The sequence below is a fragment of the Amblyomma maculatum genome, chromosome 6 (assembly GCF_055883805.1).
Source record: "Amblyomma maculatum isolate TAMU_Amacu chromosome 6, ASM5588380v1, whole genome shotgun sequence".
In the NCBI taxonomy this organism is placed as follows: domain Eukaryota; kingdom Metazoa; phylum Arthropoda; class Arachnida; order Ixodida; family Ixodidae; genus Amblyomma; species Amblyomma maculatum.
In genome coordinates, this window is record NC_139349.1 from 33,711,350 (window position 1) to 33,731,876 (window position 20,527).

General features: G+C 46.3%; 1 protein-coding gene across 1 annotated transcript; it reads left to right on the forward strand.

Moving 5' to 3' along the window:
• Nucleotides 1–245: 245 nt before the first annotated feature.
• Nucleotides 246–9,992, forward strand: LOC146185451 (major facilitator superfamily domain-containing protein 6-like). The gene is made up of 4 exons (XM_084606393.1): nucleotides 246–1,120; nucleotides 2,922–4,247; nucleotides 7,710–7,886; nucleotides 9,656–9,992. The coding sequence occupies exons 1-4, from the start codon at nucleotides 1,060–1,062 to the stop codon at nucleotides 9,751–9,753; spliced, it is 1,662 nt and encodes a 553-aa protein (XP_084462519.1). The 5' UTR covers nucleotides 246–1,059; the 3' UTR covers nucleotides 9,754–9,992.
• The last annotated feature ends 10,535 nt before the right edge of the window (nucleotides 9,993–20,527 follow it).

A 20,527-nucleotide genomic window follows, 5' to 3' on the forward strand; every position in this document is an offset into this window, starting at 1 on the left:
CATTTGAGGTTGAGTTGGGTTTAATGGCAAATATATGCTACTAATTAATGGCGTCATGCGTTTTCCCGTTATGGTAATCAAACTCAGCTCACGCTTAACAACAGCGCGCCCGCTACAAAGCGCCATCTCGTCGCCGCGTTGCGCTAAGCCGGTACACGCGCTTAGGAACAGCTGACCGGGTACGGGTCTGACGTCGGGAGCGCGTGAAAGCAAGCGGCGACGGCGGGAACGGCAGGAAGGAAGGCCCTCGGGCGAGAGACTGCGCAAGCGTCGTCGTCAGCTGGCGAGAGCCGGGGTCAAAGCGCTGCTGCTGCTGCCGCTAAGGCACGCGTTTCCGCACGGTGAATCACAGCGCTTTCGACTGCCGCACGCGCGCGCTAAGCAACATCAGTACTCTGGCAACATCAAGCTCTGGGCAACTAACAGAGGAGAGTCGGCGCATACGCCAAGAGAAGCCGCGCTGTCTTGGCAGAGTTCAGGAGGGAGTGAACGAGAAAAAGAAGAGGAATGCGAGCAAGCAAACAGCGGAACAACTGGAGACGGCAGACTTGACAGATAACGGCTTGAGAGAGCGCGCGTGAGAGCAGCAGCAGCAGCAGCAGCAGCAGCAGCAGCAGCAGCAGCAGCAGCAGCAGCAGCAGCACGGACGAGGTAATAGACGGCGTGATAAGAAAAGAAGTACCGCGACACGAAGGATGCGACGGTGACGGGAGAGAGCCAGCCAAGTGCAAGGAGTCGAAAGACGCCGACTAATAGGGCGTCGTCTTCTCAAGTCTGACATCCCAACTTTGTTTTCTTGGGCCTTTAGCTTCGACATGGTTCCTCAACCGGGCGCGTCAACCTGTCACAGCCGATTTATCTGCTACGCTGCACCGCCGAAGACGACGCCATGGGCTTCCCATTCCCAGAATCACGTGACGCCCGAGGACGACTCCAGCGGTCACCAAAGATGAAATTATGGATTCCAGTGCATTGTGAAAGGATAGAAAAAGGGAAAGGAAACTTCATCCCATCTCCCAGGCACACCTCCTCCCTGGTGTCGAACGGGTTCCTCTCAAGATGGTGACCGTCAACATGAAGGAGTTGCCAATGAAGGCGCACTATTTCTTTTACTATGGTGGTGAGTGTCTCCAGTCAGCTTTGTAACTTTAGGCTTGCCTGTGTTTACCTCTGGCTCCTTTTTGTGAGGTACTAAAGGTTTCACATCTACCGCGACACCAGTCGCGTCTTCTGATGCTTAGTGGGAGTAGGGGCTATCTCACCATACACGAACGACTACATCCTTCTTTAGCGACCAGTATACTTGCTCTTGCAGACAGGAGGTCGTTAAGATTGCAGTAACAAAATACGGCGATAGCCGGCGAGAAGTAGGTCAAAAATAAGCTCTTGAAGGTCCCGTGCTTTCTAGTACGTAAAATATGCTGAAAGATCACATCAATGAGTTGTTCAGGAAACGGTTCTAGGGTCACGTGCCCTAAACGGCTCGTTGATTTGCTTGAGCAGTGGCTGTCAAATGATGATACAAACGAACAAAATATTTCTGCCGTGCCAATTGTAGAAACAAGCTTCAAGGTAAAGTATTACTTGTTATGCACTAAGTTATTACTGCCGCAACCTGAATGTACTATGTGGCATATGAGTTTGTAGCAGAAGTTTTCCAAGTTTTTAATTTGGCCCGGTTTCTGCGCGTTTGTTTTCGCACATCTCGCGAATATGGGAGGTTGTGCAATGCTAATGCGCAAGCCGATGACAGAAAATTTAAGCCTCAGCAACGAACATCAGATATGTGGATACTTGCAACTAACATCATAGGGCATCCTTTGATTTACCTTTACACGCAAAGTGCCAAACATCGTTGAATTAATAAATAAAACTTGAAATTTCTCCAACCAACACTTTTATTTTATAAAACCCGACGTTTCGGAGCCGGCTCGGCTCCTTCTTCAGGGGTGCAGGACGCGGGGCTGCGTGCAGCTATCTGCACGCAGCCCCGCGTCCTGCACCCCTGAAGAAGGAGCCGAGCCGGCTCCGAAACGTCGGGTTTTATAAAATAAAAGTGTTGGTTGGAGAAATTTCAAGTTTTATTTAGTTATCAACCCAACCAGACAGGCAAATCTGTCGAAATGTTTAGCTTTCAATCGTTGAATTATTGTACGCTAACTGTCCAAAAAAAACTAAGAAATAAATCCGCAAGGAAGCATATGCAGCCAGCCTTTAAATGTCATCGGAAGGTTATATTGCACAACACAGTCCAAATAGTTGGCACGCTTTTCCAGCTTTGCTTACCAGGATATGTGTGTACACAGGACGAAAAAAAAAAAAAAAAAAAGAGGACAGCGCAGACTGGTGTGTCAAAAGAGGTGAGCTAAGGGAGAATGGATGGAAACATCAGATACAAACTGTATATTCGTATGTTGGAGTTCGTGGTATAAAGCTTTGCTGCATCTGGTAGACTACGTCAAGGTGAGGAAAATGGGGTGAACTGCTAGGTCCCTTGATGTATCGAGTATGTCCTGACCACGAAGTAACTTCGTCAGGAGAAGGCATGCTAGTTTTCAGGTGGACTGATGGGGAAATCATTGCCAGTAGTTCTATAATGAGGCTGTCATCAAATACAATAATAAATGGTTATATACAGTGACTATCCCGCTGTGTGCCTGGCTTCAACGTGGTCTCGACAAAGAATTTAACAAACAAAGGTGCTAAGCTATGAACTAAACACACTGCGCACAATCACAATCAATTCTCCAGGTGATGAGTGTGGAATTTTGCAGTTCTACCATGAGACGACGTAGGAAAGCGATAAGGAGCTGCGCTACAGACAAAACAGAGCTTTCATTTATAAACCAGCACAGCTCAATGCTCAAAAACACCACCCTATTTGCTTGTTTTTTTACCACGCCCTCTTTCATCTGCTGCAGCCCTTTCTGGATTCCTGCCCTTCATTGGCGTCCTGATCAAAGACCGCGGGGTATCAGCTGTAGAAGTGGGCCTTATCTACACCGTGGCACCCTTCTTCTCCGCCGCCTCGAAGCCCATCTTCGGCGCTATCGTAGACCACTCCAAACAGATCAAGGTCGTCATTTTCTCCTTCCTGCTCTGCATTACGACAACATTCGCCGCAATAAATTTTCTCCCCGTCGTCTCCCAAAGGCTTGCAGCACACGAGCGTTCCCTCAACTTGTCATTTCCGATAAATCCGGAAGAAGTTCTTGGCACTTCTCTCGTCATACCCCTGGCTGAGCCAAACTTAACTTTGCCAAATGGGATGAAAGTGCCGTGCGACTTGTTCTGCGCTAACCAGACCTTAAAGCATCAGCCAGCCCATATAGACATTTTCGCAAAAGTCAGTGAAATGAATCTGACCATAAGCGTCCCGGAGAAAGTCGAAAATACTTCCGGACCCTGTCGCATACTCTGTCGCCACAGTACGGAGCCTGCTTCTGAATCTGTTCTCATCACAGCAGTGTTTTGGTTGTACTGCATCTTCGTGACGATTAACTACGCGGCTATTGGCTGCGCCAACTCCCTTACAGACACTGGATGCTTCGAGCTTCTCGAAAGCGAAGGTGCTGACTCCAAGACGCGGTTTGGCCTGCACCGTCTATGGGGCACGGTCGGCTGGGGCATATTCGCCGCTGGAAGCGGGTACCTTATCGATGGCCTTAAGGAAGCTAACGGTAACTCGTCAACTGCTACCGACTATTCAGTCGGCTTCTACCTTGCTGCGGCGCTGATGTTTGTGGACGCCCTGTGCGTCTTGTTCTGCGACATCAGAAAAAGCAAGAGCACCAAGAATATTGCCAAAGACGTGTTCCGGCTCGTTTACAGAGACAGCCGTGTGTGGTTCCTTCTTCTGGACGCTACCATCGGCGGCGTGTTCGTGGGCATAGTGTGGCAGTACCACTTCTGGTACCTGGACCACCTCGGTGCTTCATCGGGGCTGATGGGCGCTTCTGTGGCAGTGCGCAGCTTCGCTGAGCTGCCGGTGTTCGTGTGTGCTGGATGGGCCATCGGCAAGGCGGGTCACGTGTTCGTGCTTCGCGCTGCGCTCATCTCGATGGCGGTCTCTTTCGCCTTGTACTCCATCATCGTTAATCCTTGGTTGACTCTTCCCGTCGAGCTTCTGCTGGGCCTAGCACTGGGCGCATTCTTCACGGCCATCCCATCGTACGCCGAGGAGGTGGCGCCACCGGGAACTGAGGCGACAACCATGGGTCTTGTCATGGGCTTCTTCGAAGGAATCGGTGAGAAGAGCTTGAGATCGGAGATATAATATAGGCGAGCAGCTGCGTGCGCTTTCAGATGCTTCATCCAAGTGCACATAGGCTTGTCGCAGTTTCATACTTGTGATATTATGCACCAGCAATTTTACAGCGCACAAGGAATAATTTTATATAAAAATATACTAAAATTGTAATTCATAACCTTGATTGTCGGTGCCCTACAAGAAAGAATACATTGAACCCACGATAGGAACGCGCTCATTGCAGCGGCGGGTTTCTCGCCGGCACGCTGGCAGAGCACACTGGCAATTATTCGCTTGGCATTGCTACAGGAAGCTTTCCCAGATTTGTAAGTAACGCGTGATTGTTTACGTGTAACAAATTAGATTTCCTTTATAAAGTGGTTGATAACCTGTAATAAATTGCATTGCATTTATAACGTAGTGACTGATATTTATAACGTGTGGTGTGCTATGCCAATTTTTTTTTTTTTTTTTTTTTTTTTTACATTGGTGACCGTCAAAAATGACTACTACTTCTCCTCTGCCCTCAACGCTCCCCTAGCCTGCACCCCCCCTCTCCCACCCCCTTCAATCTACAAATTTAGACACCATCCTTAATTTGAATTCCTGAGATCTGGTTACTCTTACCTGCGCCTAAAGCGAACAAGTTTTGTGTGTGTTTTTTTTTTTTTGTAATTTCGGTGTTCTGAAAACTTCTGCGAACACTGCAAAATATTAGATCAAGCAAGTCGCACCATCTCGTATGTATTGCTGTTCTTGTGAAGGATGAATGAAACATAACGCGATACAATCAATTAATTCTCTGTAATTGTTAAGTTACTGAAATTATAGTTATATTTGCTGAAACTATAGTTGTTCAGTTACTGACATTAGTTGTATTTAAGGTGAAGTATTTGTAATTACAATGGGTTACTTGTCTGTAACGCTTCCAAGTCTAGCCTATCCTGCTTCATATCGAAGCCGCAGTGTACGATGATTTAGAACTAGCCACTACCATTCTAAGATGTGCACTGCTAATTGGCAGTGCACTTTCAACGGAATATTCTAATTAAAATTGCTTGTCTCCTCTAGCTTCGGCAGCAAAGCTCATGAAGCACGCCAGACGATAACTGCCGCTAGGTATTGGGTTGGCTTCACCGTTTGACAGCGATCTGGCATGGTAAATAAGTAGAAGAGAACAAAGGCCACCCTCATGCACAACCACGTTCTCCTCGTCACGCAGCCTAGCGCTGCCAGAAGGTGGCCAAGGCCACACAGCGACCGACCTCCACGGACGGTAACTGATTTATCAGTGCCGTTAGGAGAAGCGCCACTTGCAGCTTTGGCATACAGTTCGATATATCGAATGTTCCACTGAATTTGAATTCGATAAACGTGAACAACAGTGCATGCTGTACATCTTTTCACGAGATTTTCAATTGAACGTTTGACTGTTCGATACAAACAATCATTCCGTAATCCAAGTTGGATATATCCGGGCTCGACTATGTTACTATCGCAAAATGTTGTGACAAACGCTCGCTATGTTCCGGCAATCAACTGAAACTAGTCTAGATGCAGCAGAAAATAAGCTATCGATTTCTTTAAGCCGTTTGCAGGAACGGACATTTTGTGACTTGATGGTGTCCAGTGCTTTTGGAAATCATTGTATCACCGTACTCAGGTCAAGGTAACGCAAGACGGCGATCAATCACATACTGTTAAGGCGTAAACAGCTTCGAGAACTCGACCATGATTTTTATTATGATAGCATTAAAGACCCCATTCTCCGAAAAAAAAAAAAAATCCGGCTTGCATTGTCGGCGTTGTGAGCGAGAAATCGCGAGGGCATACCTCTGGCAGGTGGTGGTTGGCAGGTGACATGGCCACGCATGTGCCGATTTGTGTGACGTCACGAGACCACCTGACATGGCCGAGTTGGCAGGCATTGCCAACAAGGGCTTCGCCCTTGAGATGGAAGGGTGACATCGGTATGTGACCTTCCAGGGCCCTTGCACCCAAAGTCAGACACATGCACGTTCGTACGGCTTCCTCAAAGCGGGGCTTCACATTCATGTAGACTGGTATCTCACATAATGTGATATCTTACGACTCTAATGAGTATGTGTAGGATCATGGATGCCCAAACCTACTGGTTAAACGAGTTGCACAGTGAATGTACACTAAGGAGGGTATGCAAAGGGAGCCGGCAGACAGGAGCCATTAACTATGTCGCCTCGTGCCCCCATTCCTCAATTTTCAACGCTAGCTGTAGCCGGTACTCCAGTGCTAAAAAACTACGAGACCAGAGTATTGAAGAGCAGAACTGGCAAGCCTGCCGATGATTATGAAGTGGAGGAGTTACCAGCAAATAGAATGATTCAATACTACGTTTTTATCTGGAAAATCGGTTTACCAGTCTGGTTTCGTCAGCGATACATAAAAAAAAAAACCTAGAAGAAAACCTAAAGACGGGAGACTTCGCTCATGTGGGCATACGACGCCCTTAAGCGTATGACTTATACGGGGTACCAACAATATTCTTGATGAGTCGGCACCTTATTTAATTGCAGCTCAAATCTCACGGTAGTTTGCAACATGCAAGTTGCTAGTTTTTTTGTTTTTTTTTTTTCTTTTTGTCAGAATGTACGTGGAAAGTTCAGCGCAAGATTCATCCCCGAAGTGGCGAAGAATGATTTTTTTTTTTTCAGCCAGCGATAAGAAAAAGAAAGCACGCACTTACAAAAGTCTCTGTTGGGCATAATCATACAAAGTACAGCAGGACTAAATTGAAACACCAAAATGAGCTTTTTAAAAATAATTTCATGTGACTTTAACAGCGTGCTTTCTTTTGTTATTCCGTCGGGAATCTCAACCATAGATATAAACATCGGTTCCGATGAGCTTTTGCCCGGGACCACCAGAAAATCGCGAGGCGAGCGTGTCCGGCACCAAGTCACCCTTGCAATGGCAGCCTTCCTCTATCGGTACGAATAATTACGCTAAAGCAATCGCCAAATTTTGCATTGCCTGTTACAAGCAGTGCTTTATAGAACTCAACAATATTACATGCTCAAATTTACCAAATGTAACGAAACTATATTCGAACTTCACAGTATAATATTTGCCAGTTGGCAGCTGTAGTCGAGCTCAATCAGCTTTAATAATAAAAATAACAGCAGTTCCTGACAACGCGCAGTGATACACGGTGTGTGTATAACTCCGCTAAGGTGTAAACAGAGCCAGTTTTTAATACTTGACAATACCAAACAAGCCAGAGGCACATCAAAACTATAGCGCTTTTATTTTGGTTTTATCGGTAGCTTTTTATTCAGGCAACCAGAAAAGCCTCAATAAAATATTACTTTATGTCGCGGAGGAATCGGTAACTGCTGGCTAGAGTTGTGTCCGGCTATAGGCGAACCGTTTCCCCCTCTTTAACCATGCACTGCTCTCACGCGTGGCGTGAACCGTTTCGCAGGGACCGCCTTGGGTGGCATGGTGGGTGGTGCTGGCTTTGAATGGTTGGGCGGCGCCAGCACCTTCCAGTTGGTGGCCCTGGCGGGCTTCATCTGGTGCGTGCTGGCCTATGCTCTGCATGCAACCCTCGCCTGCATCCTTGGAACAAGAAGGCGCCGCACATCAGTGTCTAAAAAAGGTGAGCTAGTCCCAATCTCGCCTGGTACAGTCGCGTGCAGCACCTCTATCGTAGTAGGCAAGCCATATCATGCCCTTCACAGAAATAGATCAGAAAACAGATCAGACCCAGCCATCGCTAACTGATCGCATGCATGAGCGACTTGCCTCTAGCTGTTTTCTCGCTGTTACAAAACTCTGAAGAGTGGGGCTGACCTTCCTTAATTATCATTATCCGTATAGTGTTGGAACGCTTGTGATGCTATATATATTACACGGTACGACACCAGCTTCTGTAGCGCGTTCAGTGGGCTCCTTACTTTTGCGCAGTTGCGTATACAACTTGGCATCATTCCAGACGTGTCGCAAAAGGTACACACCTGATTTCGTATCAATATTGTGACGCAACTGTTCTTTGCGCATCGTTCGGGGTGGTGCCATACCATTCAGCATCTATCTGATAGTCACGTTGGAGGCTGGTTCGCGATAGGGATTTGAACCTAAAACGTATATAACTCCAATTGTGTACCGTTAACTGTAAGTGTCCACTGAGGAATGAGACAGCTACTGCGTCTTCCTCTCCCTCAAAACCATTTAAAGCGTGTACCCGGCGCGGTGGTGCAGTGTTTAAAATGCCTGACTACTGTGCCGGGGTGCGCAGGTTAGAACCCGACCGCTGCCGGCTGCGTTTCGATGGAGGCGAAACGGAGAGATGTCCGTGTGCTGTGCGATGTCAGCGCACATTAAAGGTCCCTTCTGTTACGGCGCAGTCAAGTGTCCAGAGAAGAAAGTTTGACAAATACTGCGTCATTCCTTTTAAACACTTTACCAAACAGTGCCAATCCTTCAGTGCCAAACCATGCTGAACAGTGCTTTCGTAAGGCTTAATCGGTTTAAACAGAGTAACCCGAATAATTTTACGCGGTAGGTATACCGCTCGTTCCACCGAAAGGACGCCGTTGCTATTGCCTCATATTAGACGCATTTAGCAGTTCGTGTTGCGTGTTGCGGTCTGAGTTACAGGAGTTGCGGAGTCCCTTCCACCGGCAGTGTTCCCGCACTGATTGGTCTCGATTCCGTGGATATGTGCTAAGCTGACGGGCAACTAGTGCCATCTGGCGACCTTCATCGGTCCATGCATCGGGACCAATGAAGCGCGCGCGCACTGCCAGTGAAAGGGATCCCGCAACTCCAGTAACGCAGACGGCAACACGCAACACGATCTGCTAAAGATGTCTATTGCGTCAATAGTCGCCAAACAGGTCGGAAGAAAACACGCGCTATCGTGTAACGACGCTTTTCGATGGAGGCGAAAAGCAAAGCGCCCGTGAGCTGTGCGATGTCATCGCACGTTAAAGAACGTCACAGGTGGTCAAATTTCCGGAGCCCTCCACTATGGCGGCTCTCATAGCCTGAGTCGCTTTGGGACGTTAAACCATATGAACCAAACCAAATCAATCTTAAGCGGACCGTACGCGCCTCCTAAGAGTTTAGGCTGCAAAATATTTGGTTACAATAAAGATAATGTTCGTTGCGGCGAGTTTCTAGCCGTCTACTGTGTACGTGGCTCAAATCTACCGAGACTGACTTCGGTTTTCATGCACTTGCGGAAGCCTCCACCATCTCCATAGTTGCATATTTTAGCTCATATGCCAATACTAAATGACTGGCCATAATTTAGAGCGTCTATCCCAGACATCTCAGTTGCTCCATCTCACTTCAATCTCCTATCAATATTTGTCGAATACACGCGAGCTACACCTGGCGCCTTCTGTTTACACTTTTTTGCAGGAACTGCAGTCTCTGCAGCAGAACTTTCTTCACGCGGCACTGCTTCTTCGTTGGTAAAGCGGACTTATGCCTACACCTCTGTTCAAACGAACGTGTAATAACTGCGCTGTAGAGTGCGCCAATGGCGACAGCAAACAGCCGACCACCAACGGAAGCAATCAATGCATTCTTTGGCCCCTGGATGTGCACTCGTGGCCAAGGTCCTTCGACCCCTCCGTCCAGCCATTATGACGCCCAGGTTCGACCAGTATAGTTGTGCTAAGTACAAATTCGCATGGCATTTTCGCGTACACCACAGTGCAAAGTCTCACATAATAAACACACGCTTCTTCACATCTGTACATCGCACTCTTCTACAACGACGAGAACCCTCAAAACCTTCATGTGAAAGCAATGTCAAGAACCAGACGCATACACCTCCTTGCGGCAACCCTTAAACTGTGCTCCTGCTCTTCATAATAGCCGTCGAGCTCCAGTATGTTGCTTTCCCTCGCGTCTGCTCTGCAAGGCCGGAGGGATTCTTTAAAAAATGGGGCCATGGGCACGACGCCATGGGCTAATGCCCATGTACCCCCCCCCCCTTTTTTTTTGACCCTCTCTTAGTGATATTTCCCAATAACAGCACTATACACTCCTGCAATATACTTAAGTAAAACCTGCACCAAATTAGAAAAGTACAAAGTGCTATAGGATTCGCGCGACACTAATGCATCAGCGTTAGTATTTCTGCACACAGACGCAACCACTAACGTTCGGAAAGGGAGATTTCAGGGAGGTGCACTGTGGAACGACGTCTCTCTTCGAGAACTGGTGAAAGGAAGCGATTGAACTATAGAGGTACGGGGCGACGGTGATACACCACGGCGGGGAAAAGGGAATGATCTCCTCATCCCGAATAATGTCCCCTTGCACATTTTCTAGACGTTGCCCATCTCCCCTTCTGTCGAAGCCACTAAACGGGGAGATCGACTCGAAACCGCAGAAAACTCTTCCTCTATCCATAGCAAGCGCAGATCGCCTCGTAAGAAAGGGGCCTCTAGGTGGTGGGAAATTCATTTTTGTAGGACGTCTGCTGTTGTGCCGGTGGGGTTATCACACAGTAGCCCACCGTCAACAGGGTTGTGCCAAGGAGTTTGTTGCGTAGCGCTCGTCACCCGTTTCGTGAACGAGGGCTGTCAGCTCCCAGGGCGGTAGCGATGAATCCGAGTCGGCGCTGGTGAGATGAAGAAAAAGCTTTATACTCTATTTACAGGCATATACACAACGAGATCGGCTCTGGGGCCGAAAGCTAACGTAGCCATACACGACTGTTCTCGTGCAGCGACGACCGGGGAGATTCCGCCGCGTCCGCTCTCTCAGGGGGCGAACTGCTCCCGATGGACGCTAGCGACGAACTCTCACTCGGATTCTCAAACGGAAGCACTTGAGTGGAGTCTCCGTAAACCGAGAAACCGTTGACGCTCAAATGGTCCAATCCGACGGCAGCACTTTCGCAGGGCCAATGGGAGAGCGCTTGCTGCGCTCTTGCTTCAAATATGCCGCGGGACGAGAAGGGGTCCACCGCGCTCGTTAAAGATTCCCAGGAGGTAGAAATTACTCCGTAACCCTCCACTACGGCTCCTCTTTCTCTCTTTCAACTTTCACTCCCACCTTTCTCCCTTCCCTAACCGCGCGGTTGAGGTGTCCACAGAAAACAAATGAGACAGTTATTGCGCCTTTCCCTTCCCATAAATCAATCAGAAGGGGTCCACCGCCAGAGCCGCGGCGCCGAGCTGTCTGGATGCTCGGCTCGCCTCCAGTACATTTGTGCTTTGCAAAGGAGTATCCAGATTTTGTGAAGGAGGCGTTCGGCGGAGAAGTTTGGCGTCCGGCTGAATTTCTGGGCGGCTTTGGCCGGGTACAACACTACCCAAGTGATCAGGCTAAATGAAGCTACATTTGGCGCGGCCTCATCTCCCCGTTCTAATTTCCTCACTTCATACGTGTCGCTCGAAGTTTCATTATCTGCGGTTTCAAATATGAAGCACGTTGGAATAAATGGACTCTGTCTGCTCCCGAAGGTGACGCCCTGGGCTGCTGCCTCCTTATCCCCCTGTCCTTTCTCGGTAATTCAGCACTGGTGCTCTCTGACTCACTCGCGCATTAGATTAGGAATGCGCTCACTCACTCAGTGAGACGTACAATGAACAACATGACGTCTAACCAGAGTATTAGTCAGAAAGGATCTCAGGCACAAGGCTTGAGATCATTTATGATGACCGGTAACAACGTGTGACCTGTTTTGCGTGACACTGCACCGGGATCATTGTGTAAGTACCACTACCGTAGCTCTGAAACACGTAAATATTTCATTGAAGATCCCTTTTAATTCGCAAAAATTTAATGTTCGAATGTACAGCAGTCATTAGAAAATTTCGATATCCCACGTACGTCGTTCGTTGCAGATCTCAGAAGCAATACACGAATATCAGTCCATAGCAGCAGCTCAAGTTCAGAGGGCTACCATTTTGGTAGTGTTGATACTTGTGGTGTGGACTGGGATACTCTATGCAATTGAGAAGGAGGTCTTCATACTCTATAGAAAGAATACTCTAACGATACTAAGGTGCGTCTTTGGTTGAACAGTAAAAAAACCACAGAACGATCAAGTTGACAGTCGTGGTGATGCGTTGCTGCAGCACAGATGCTGTGGGGAATTTCTGTAATTGAAACGAAATGTCATTTTTTTTTAAGCGAAAACTTCACTACTGCAGGTAGTTCAAGCCATCGAGTATGCACGGTTTTCACCTTGAGGGATATTTAGAGGTCAAAGTTCTGTGTTAAGCCTCGTGGTCGCCATGTGACTTTGGGACCGTCACGCGGGCCACTGTGGCCTGCGACCTGTGACCACTGTCAAGGCCAAGGTCACGTGAGGTCACATGAACTGGTGGTTGCCATGTGACTTTGCGGCATAGCTACGTAGGTCACTTATACCTCTGTCACACGAGCAAATTTAATGTCATTCGTATCGAATGGCATTAGCATCAAATGTCATTATTCCCATACTACACGAGAAAATTTAATGTCATTAGGTTCGAATGACATTCTTCATCGAATGAGTTTGGGGAACTCATTCGCATTCGATCGCGAACCGAATGTGTACTCTTGACGCCAGATACGCAGCAGAAACAAGTAACGCAACAACATGTTCTGCGCACATTGAAATTTAAAAATTATATTCCTGAAGTTTTGTTTTAGAACCTGTTAATTTAGGTATAAAATTATTAGCACTGCAGGCGCTCGCGGAACGGCATTACTCTTGGTCACAGCAGTGGTCCAGTAATGGCAGCGACTCACGATCATTTTGGGCTCTGTGTTCCTTGGTAACCGCATCTCCCCGTATGTTTATCTCGGAACTATTTAAAGTTTTGACTGAGCGCCTCACAGTTTGGACGCCAATTGCATGCTGCACGTGTCTCCGTGCGTCTCCGCACTGTGTATCCGCGCTCCGCTGTGTTCAGCCATATTGTTTGTTTACATTTTTCGGATTTCTGGGTGACTCGATACTTGGCTTGGATTTTTATGGTTAAAGTGCTACAGCACAGCCAAAAGTAATGTTTTTTCGCTTGAATTGTCGCACAGAAATGTTTTGATCAGCTTTAAAATATTACACAGTGATTTCAAACTCCTTTTATGCGCACTGATCGCAGCATTTTTTGTAGCTGATCGTAATTGCTATCATTTGCGAATGACATTATATTTTACCGTGTAGCACCGAAAGAAACCGAATGACATTCGATGCATCGAATGACATTCGTTTCGAATGACATTAAATCTGCTCGTGTGACAGAGGTATTAGTCGACCGTGACCACTGGCAAAGTCAATGTCAAATAAGGTGACGTCAAGATCAAGGTCAAGGAGGGCGAACACTGCTACAATAACGCGTCTGAACATGAAGAAGGCACGTCAAAATGAGGCCCTGAAAAGGTGGCGTGCCGAAGAGCGATGAAGAACGGGCTTTTGGAGAACGCAAAATGTGTTTAATCCAAGCCTGGCAATGAGCGCAGCCAGGTAGAGGAATTTTTCGCTTCCCTCCAGGGTTAGCCGAAGTTAAACCATCAGCTAATTTTTGTGATGAATGGAATAATAAGTTTTACTTAGACAAATGCACATATTTTCTCGGTGACATTTTTCTTCATGGTTATCGCAACATATCAAGCATGTTTATTTTGAAGAATTTTCTCCAGTGAGGCCAACATCTCCTAGTGGTTTGTGAAATGAACGCTTATGTAATGTTAATAATGGCGACAACGATCGACTTTCACCTTGAATCTGTGAACGTCTTTTCCACATCGGAATCTATTGCATAAGACGACACCTCCAAGCCCTGCCATCACAAACTCTTTGGCCGTGCCTGACAGAGCGGGAAGACGTCGATCAAACAAGTGACCAAAATAAAGTATGGATAATCACATACCTGCGCCAGCGTAAACAACTGGCTACCCCCCGCCCGACCAATTGCTAAATTACCTTTTTTTTTACCTTTTATTGATCCTCTCAGAACATGACAAAAAATGTAAACGCCTCTTTCCACTTTCACTCCCACCTTCCTTCCTTCCTTTACGGCGCGGTTCAGGTGTCCACAGAGCAAGTGCGACAGATACTACGCCTTTCCCTTCCTGTGAACCAATTATTATTATTATTTACAAGAGAGGAAACCCGGACCAGAAAAACTTTGCAGGGCTTAAGCCAATTTAAGATAAAAGAAAAGAAGCTAAACGCTCAAAATAAAAAAAACATGAAATTCAGAGAAAAAAAAACAGGGATGTAAAAAAATATAAATATACAATATCATAAAATACAAAGGTAAACAAAGAACACACCTATTTGCAACAAGCAGTGCTATGAAATACGGAGAAAAGAAAAACAAAAACGAGAGAAGAAAAGCACAAAAAAGATGATGAGCTCCAGGAAATGAGGCACAGAAGAAAACGTAAACAACGCTGAAGAAGTCGCCGCAAGCCACCAGCTAACCGCCACTTGGCTCTTCCACTAAGACCCAGTAAGACTACTCCCGACAATAAAGTTCTCCCTCTCTCTCTCTCTCTCTCTCTCTCTCTCTCTCTCTCTCTCTCTCTCTCTCTCTCTCTCTCTCTCTCTCTCTCTCTCTCTCTCTCTCTCTCTCTCTCTCTCTCTCTCTCTCTCCTCTCTCTCTCTCTCTCTTTCGTAAGTAACCAGAAACTGCAAGAGAAGATAGAACAAAATCACAAAAATTGTGCCACAAAAATTAGCCAATACACACAAATATAACTTTAAATCGAGCATGCTAAGCACACTACAGCCTAGAAAAAAAAATCTATCAAGCGGCTACCAAAGTCTGCAATGAAATGAGAAAAAAGTTAAACAGCATTAAAAAGTCTTTGCATACAAAACAAATGAAGGCGCATCACGCATGAAATCCTTGACAGTTTGAGAAGACGTCCATTACTATGATTTTATATAATAAAATTGCGTCTATGTCGGGTGCGCGAAAGCTGTACATTAAGTACACCGAAAAAGAAAAGGTCTGAAATGTGAAAATGTAATATAGCGGCCAACGGAAAAGAATTGGGGTAATATGAAAAGGGAGAATACGGATAAATGTATACATTAAATAAAATGGTGCAAAATGAGGCGAAAAGGGAAAAGAAAAATAGTAAAAACGTTAGTAAATACCAGATTATTTAAAAAGAGAAAAAAAAAGAAAAGAAAAAATAAAGCAACAGATCTCACATCAGAAAATAGTCCATTGCTGCACAAGCAATAGCCAAGTGTAGAATATGGATGAGGAAGGGAGCAGATGCACTGTAAAGGAGATGCCCAATAATAGCCTTTATCGATCTCTAGGGCTGTAGCCTTGGTGAAGAAAGGTGCTTGGTGTCAGTATGACTCTCCCGCAATAAGGCAAATCCGGCTGCGGGAGTGGCTCAGATCTCCGCACCGTATAGTCATCGTGTGTAGCTGTGAAATTCAGCCCGTGTAGTTGTGAATATTGTTGCTTATTTGGTGCACCATTTGGATCAGAACTGTACAAGCAGCGGGATTTCTGATGAGAGAGGGGTAACTATCCTGTGTAATCTCTGATAAGGATAGTGAGTTTAAACGAGAAATAAAAGGAACTGTAATGGAGCAATCTCGGAAATAGTGATGAACGTATTCACATAATATTCCACATGAGCAAAGAGAAATTGACGATAAGTCAATTTTTCTAAACTAAAAAGGGAATCTACCATGCTCAGTAATTAAAGTTATGACAGGTTTCTGGGAGGACAAATGGTAAGAATACCGAGAGTATCTGGGATCCAAATGAATAATTATGTTCCTCCATTATTTTCTCGCCAATAAATGCTCCAAAGAAAACAAGTGATGAATGATGTAAACGTGAACGTACGCAGCGTCGTGACAGAGTAGACGCGTGTAACTGGCCGTACTGGCCGGCGCTTCCAGCAGCCAAATCTGCTAACTCATTCCCATAAATACCAGAGTGGTCCCGGATATGAAACAGAAAAAATGGTGCAAGAGAAGATAAGCGACAGAGATCTTTCTTAATTAAGAGATAGAGAATCAGTGTAGAAATGAATAGGCATAAAGGGAGGATGATTAATAGCATATTCAACAGCAGAATGAAACTCTACAAGCTCAGCGGCGTATGCATAGAAAGTGGTTCTAGAGAAAGACGGTGGACGTATAAAATATTTTATGTTGAGCTAAGTACAACACATGCCGCACCAGCAGAGTGATGAGTGAGGCATCGGTGTAAATATGCAAGGCATGTTTACCAGAATAACAGAGGGCTTCCTGAGAAGTGTGTTGAATAAAAGAAAATTTAAATTTTAATGAGGGATGATCATTCCAGGGATTGAACAAAGGGTCAATTGCGGATGAATTATAAAATATATTACCATATTCTACAGATTGCCGTAGTGTGAAGATTATAAACTCGGCGAATAACTGATCGAGAAAAATTGTCAACGGAAGTACATACATTAGCAAGAACATAGAGAGCTGAGGTACGGGTAGTATCGTAGGCACCAGTAATAGCGAGAAGGGGAATTATTTGAAGTGATAAGACATGATCTTTTAGTCTGAAAAAGGGGCAATGAAACCACCACGCCGGAGCTGCATAGGTAATCGTGGGAAGGATAACCTTGTGATAAATCTGACGCAAATGAAAAGGGGATACACGGAAATGTAAGTGAAACCAGATTAAATGTTTAGTGGTAGAAGCAAGAATTTTAGTTTGTAAATGAATAACATGAGGGATGAAGCTTAGATAAGAGACAAAAACAACTCCGAATCAGACGAATTGTTGGCTTGCGTTTGTGTAACGCGGGAACTCCATTAAGAAATAACACGTAAGAACATTTTTGTGGGTTTAATTTAACCCGATTAGTGCTACACCAGTTTTGGACTAAAGTCAAGACATTTGATCCTCTTGTGGATAACTGCCGACTATTCTTACCTGGTACAATGATAATAGTACCATCTGCATATGCCTGACTGTGGACAGGCGAGGAGACCAGAAGATTTAAGAGGTCATAAATTATAATGTTCCAAAGCAAAGGTGAAATAGACGACCTTTGCGGACTGCCGAGGAAAGAAGAGATAGAGTACATGGAGATTGATAGATTAATTGTCTGTTATGCAAAAAAGAAGCCAAAAGTAAATAGAGGTTTTGTGGACAACGACGTTTCCCCAAAACGTGTAAAACCACCGGGTGCCAAACACTATCAAAAGCGCTTTTGAAGTCCAACGAAATTAAAGTCACAGATACTTGTAGTTGCTTATAGCTATGTAATAACTCCCGTAAATTATAAAGGGCCTGAACAGAACTTCGACCGTGCGTGAGTCCGTACTGATTTTTGTGAAGCAAACTATCTGCCATATAGTAGACTCTCAAGGACCTTTCCAAACGACGAGTTGATGCAAATCGGTCGGTAAGAATGTGAAAGGTGTTTTGGTCTGTTTTGTTTGGGAATGAAAATAATCCTGCCAATTCTCCATGTCTGAGGAAAGTAACCCAAATTCAAGGCAGAATTAAAGATAGATGATTGTTAAACAATGCGACAACAAAGCGAGGAGAGACCAAATCAGAGCCTGCAGAATATTTCAAATTCATCGAGTGAATTACAGCTTCAATTTCCTCAGCATGGTGAACGGTGGATCCCGAATTGTGTTATAAGGCTGCGTGATGTCCCAAACGTGAGAATGAAAAGGGAGGTAAACAGACGAATGATCAATAGCGACGCGAGTGCGAAGTAGGAGCTGTACAGTTCCAGTAAGCATTCTGGTGTATGTATCATCCGAATATTGCAGAGAATATTACCGCCCCGCCTCATCACTGATACCAGCAAGTCTTACAACATCTGTCCCGCCTACGCCACTGCTGTCAACCTGTCACAGCGCGCTGCCGCCGAACTTTCCCTATACCAGCGCCCCAGGCAAGCAATGGCACTTATATATCAAGACCGCCTCTCCAATAAGTGCACAAAAAGTCGCCAAAATTAAAGCAATCGAAGTCAACTATCAGATACGCATTCCGCATGCTGCCACGTCGCCGCGCTCCAATTCCTGCAAGGGAGTAATCCATCGAGTTTCAGTCGGCGTTTTTAGCGCAAACCATACACGTCATATGAGAAAACGAAAGACGCGAGACTGGCACTAACTACATATCTAGTTTATTGCTGAGGAAATATTAAGAATATATAGCCAAGAACACATCCGTCAGCCTAGAACATCCACAGGTGCTTCTGGTGGCTTCCCGGCTACAGCCACATAGGGTCGACCTCAAGCGCTCGCCACCATTCCAACTATGATAATTCCCTATAAGCCTCTTCTTCGGGTAGCCACACTGAGCATCCCAGTAACGTCAGTGACTCTTCAAATTAATAATGCAAACACGGGGGCCAGTTGGTTGATCATTCTGTGGAATACTGCGCTACTTGATATACAGAGACAAATGGAAGACGACACACGAATGAAGCGCTTCATTCGTGTGTCGTCTTCCATTTGTCTCTGTATATCAAGTAGCGCAGTATTCCACAGAATCCTCAAATTAAACGAACACCTTACATAAGCGGCACCCACCTCTAAAATCTAGCCGTCACCACCCTTGTACGAGACGACCCAGCAGGTAAGCCAGCCACCAAACGAAACTCATCCAACACTGCCGCCACCCCTTCGTTCTCAGAAGAACCTGCCGCACTTCATGATCGCCTCACCCCTCCGAAAAACAAATCGTGGCCCTCACTTAACGCGTCACCACTCTCGAAACGAACACTCGCGACATCCTCACTGTCGCCAACCCTTTAGTTTCATGCATTGAATCCCCTGTTCAAGCTGTTTCCTCCCTCGAAGAAACGGTGTCACCTTTAGCCACTGCAACCCTTGTCCATATGTAGGTCACCCTTGACTTCCTTCAGTATAATTGCCGAAGCGTCCGTTCTCCCGCCCCTCTATCAATGGTTGTTCACCCTCCCATCCCTGCCCCATGTAGCTGTTCCTGCAGGAGTCCCACTCATCGCAAAATGTGCCAGGATATCGGGCGCTCCACTTGCTACCGACTGATAGTCCACTCGTCTCAATTTTCATCCGCGGAGATTTACAGTACAAACTCCTAGATTCCTCTTCTTACCTACAATCCCATCTCGCCGTCTTAATTATTCCTTCCCCTCCCAAAGAACCGTAGCTGTCCTAACCTTCTACAACCCTTCGACCGAGTACATCTTATTCAACCCCCTCTTTCAGTATGCCGGCGAGCTCACCTATGGCTTTGAGGTCATTGGACATTGGGTCATGGGGCTATCCTTCGCCCAGGACGAATACTTCAGTTCCGCATCGCACGCCATCGCTTTGCCATTATCAGGATCCCTGACACTCCAACTCAGGAAGGAGTCGGCGTACAACAATCCACAACCCCTGACCTCAATTTATGCTCGGCCCCATTCATGCCACATGGAGTCACACAAACACGCACACACTCAGTGACCACTACATTCTCCTCGCCTCATTTCATCTCAGTGCCAAGCATTGCACACATGCCATCAAACACACCAAATGGGATAAATTTCGAAAATTTCTCGAATTCCTACCTGCATCTACATCCTCCTACGAAAACTGGATCCGCCCTCTTCACAAGGCGCGGAAAGAAGCCACATATACTGAGAACACTACAGCCTCAGCTGACCACCTAGGCCCTCATATTATCCGTTTATGGAAACGCCGCAAGCGATTCCTCTTCCTGCGCATAAGTCAACAACTCTCCAACTCACAGCTCCACACGCAGCTCTCCATACAGCCGTCATAGTGACTCACTGTTCAGTTCTTGACAACACCAACTGGAACCGCATATGTGATCAGATAAGCAGCACCCTCGAGCAGAAATCCTCCTGGGAGCTCCTCCGCACCCTCCTCAGTCCTCAGCCCCCTCCTGCCCCCACTTCAGGCAAATTTCTCACTTAGCAAGGTCCGGCAGTTGACACAAAGGTTGCAGAACCTGTATATCCCTTCCCCTTTCCCTCCATCTGCCCACTATACGGCGGGGACCCCAACCCTTCCCTAGACGAACTCGACTGTTCTTGCTCAAAACGCCAGAAAATCTGGTCCGGGAAGAGACGTCATTACCTATATTCTCCTCATTAATCTCCCTTAATCCGAAAAGGAAATTATTTCCCACATCAAAGACCACTGGAAAGACGGCACTCTTCCTTTAGAGAGGAAATCCTCTAGTGGTGATGATCCCCAAATCTGGCGAATCCCGTCGCTTCAAAAGCTACGCCCCATTTCTATCACCTAGGGCGTAGGGAAGACGATGGCGAGGATATCCTGAACCGTTTCCAGGATCACATAAACCA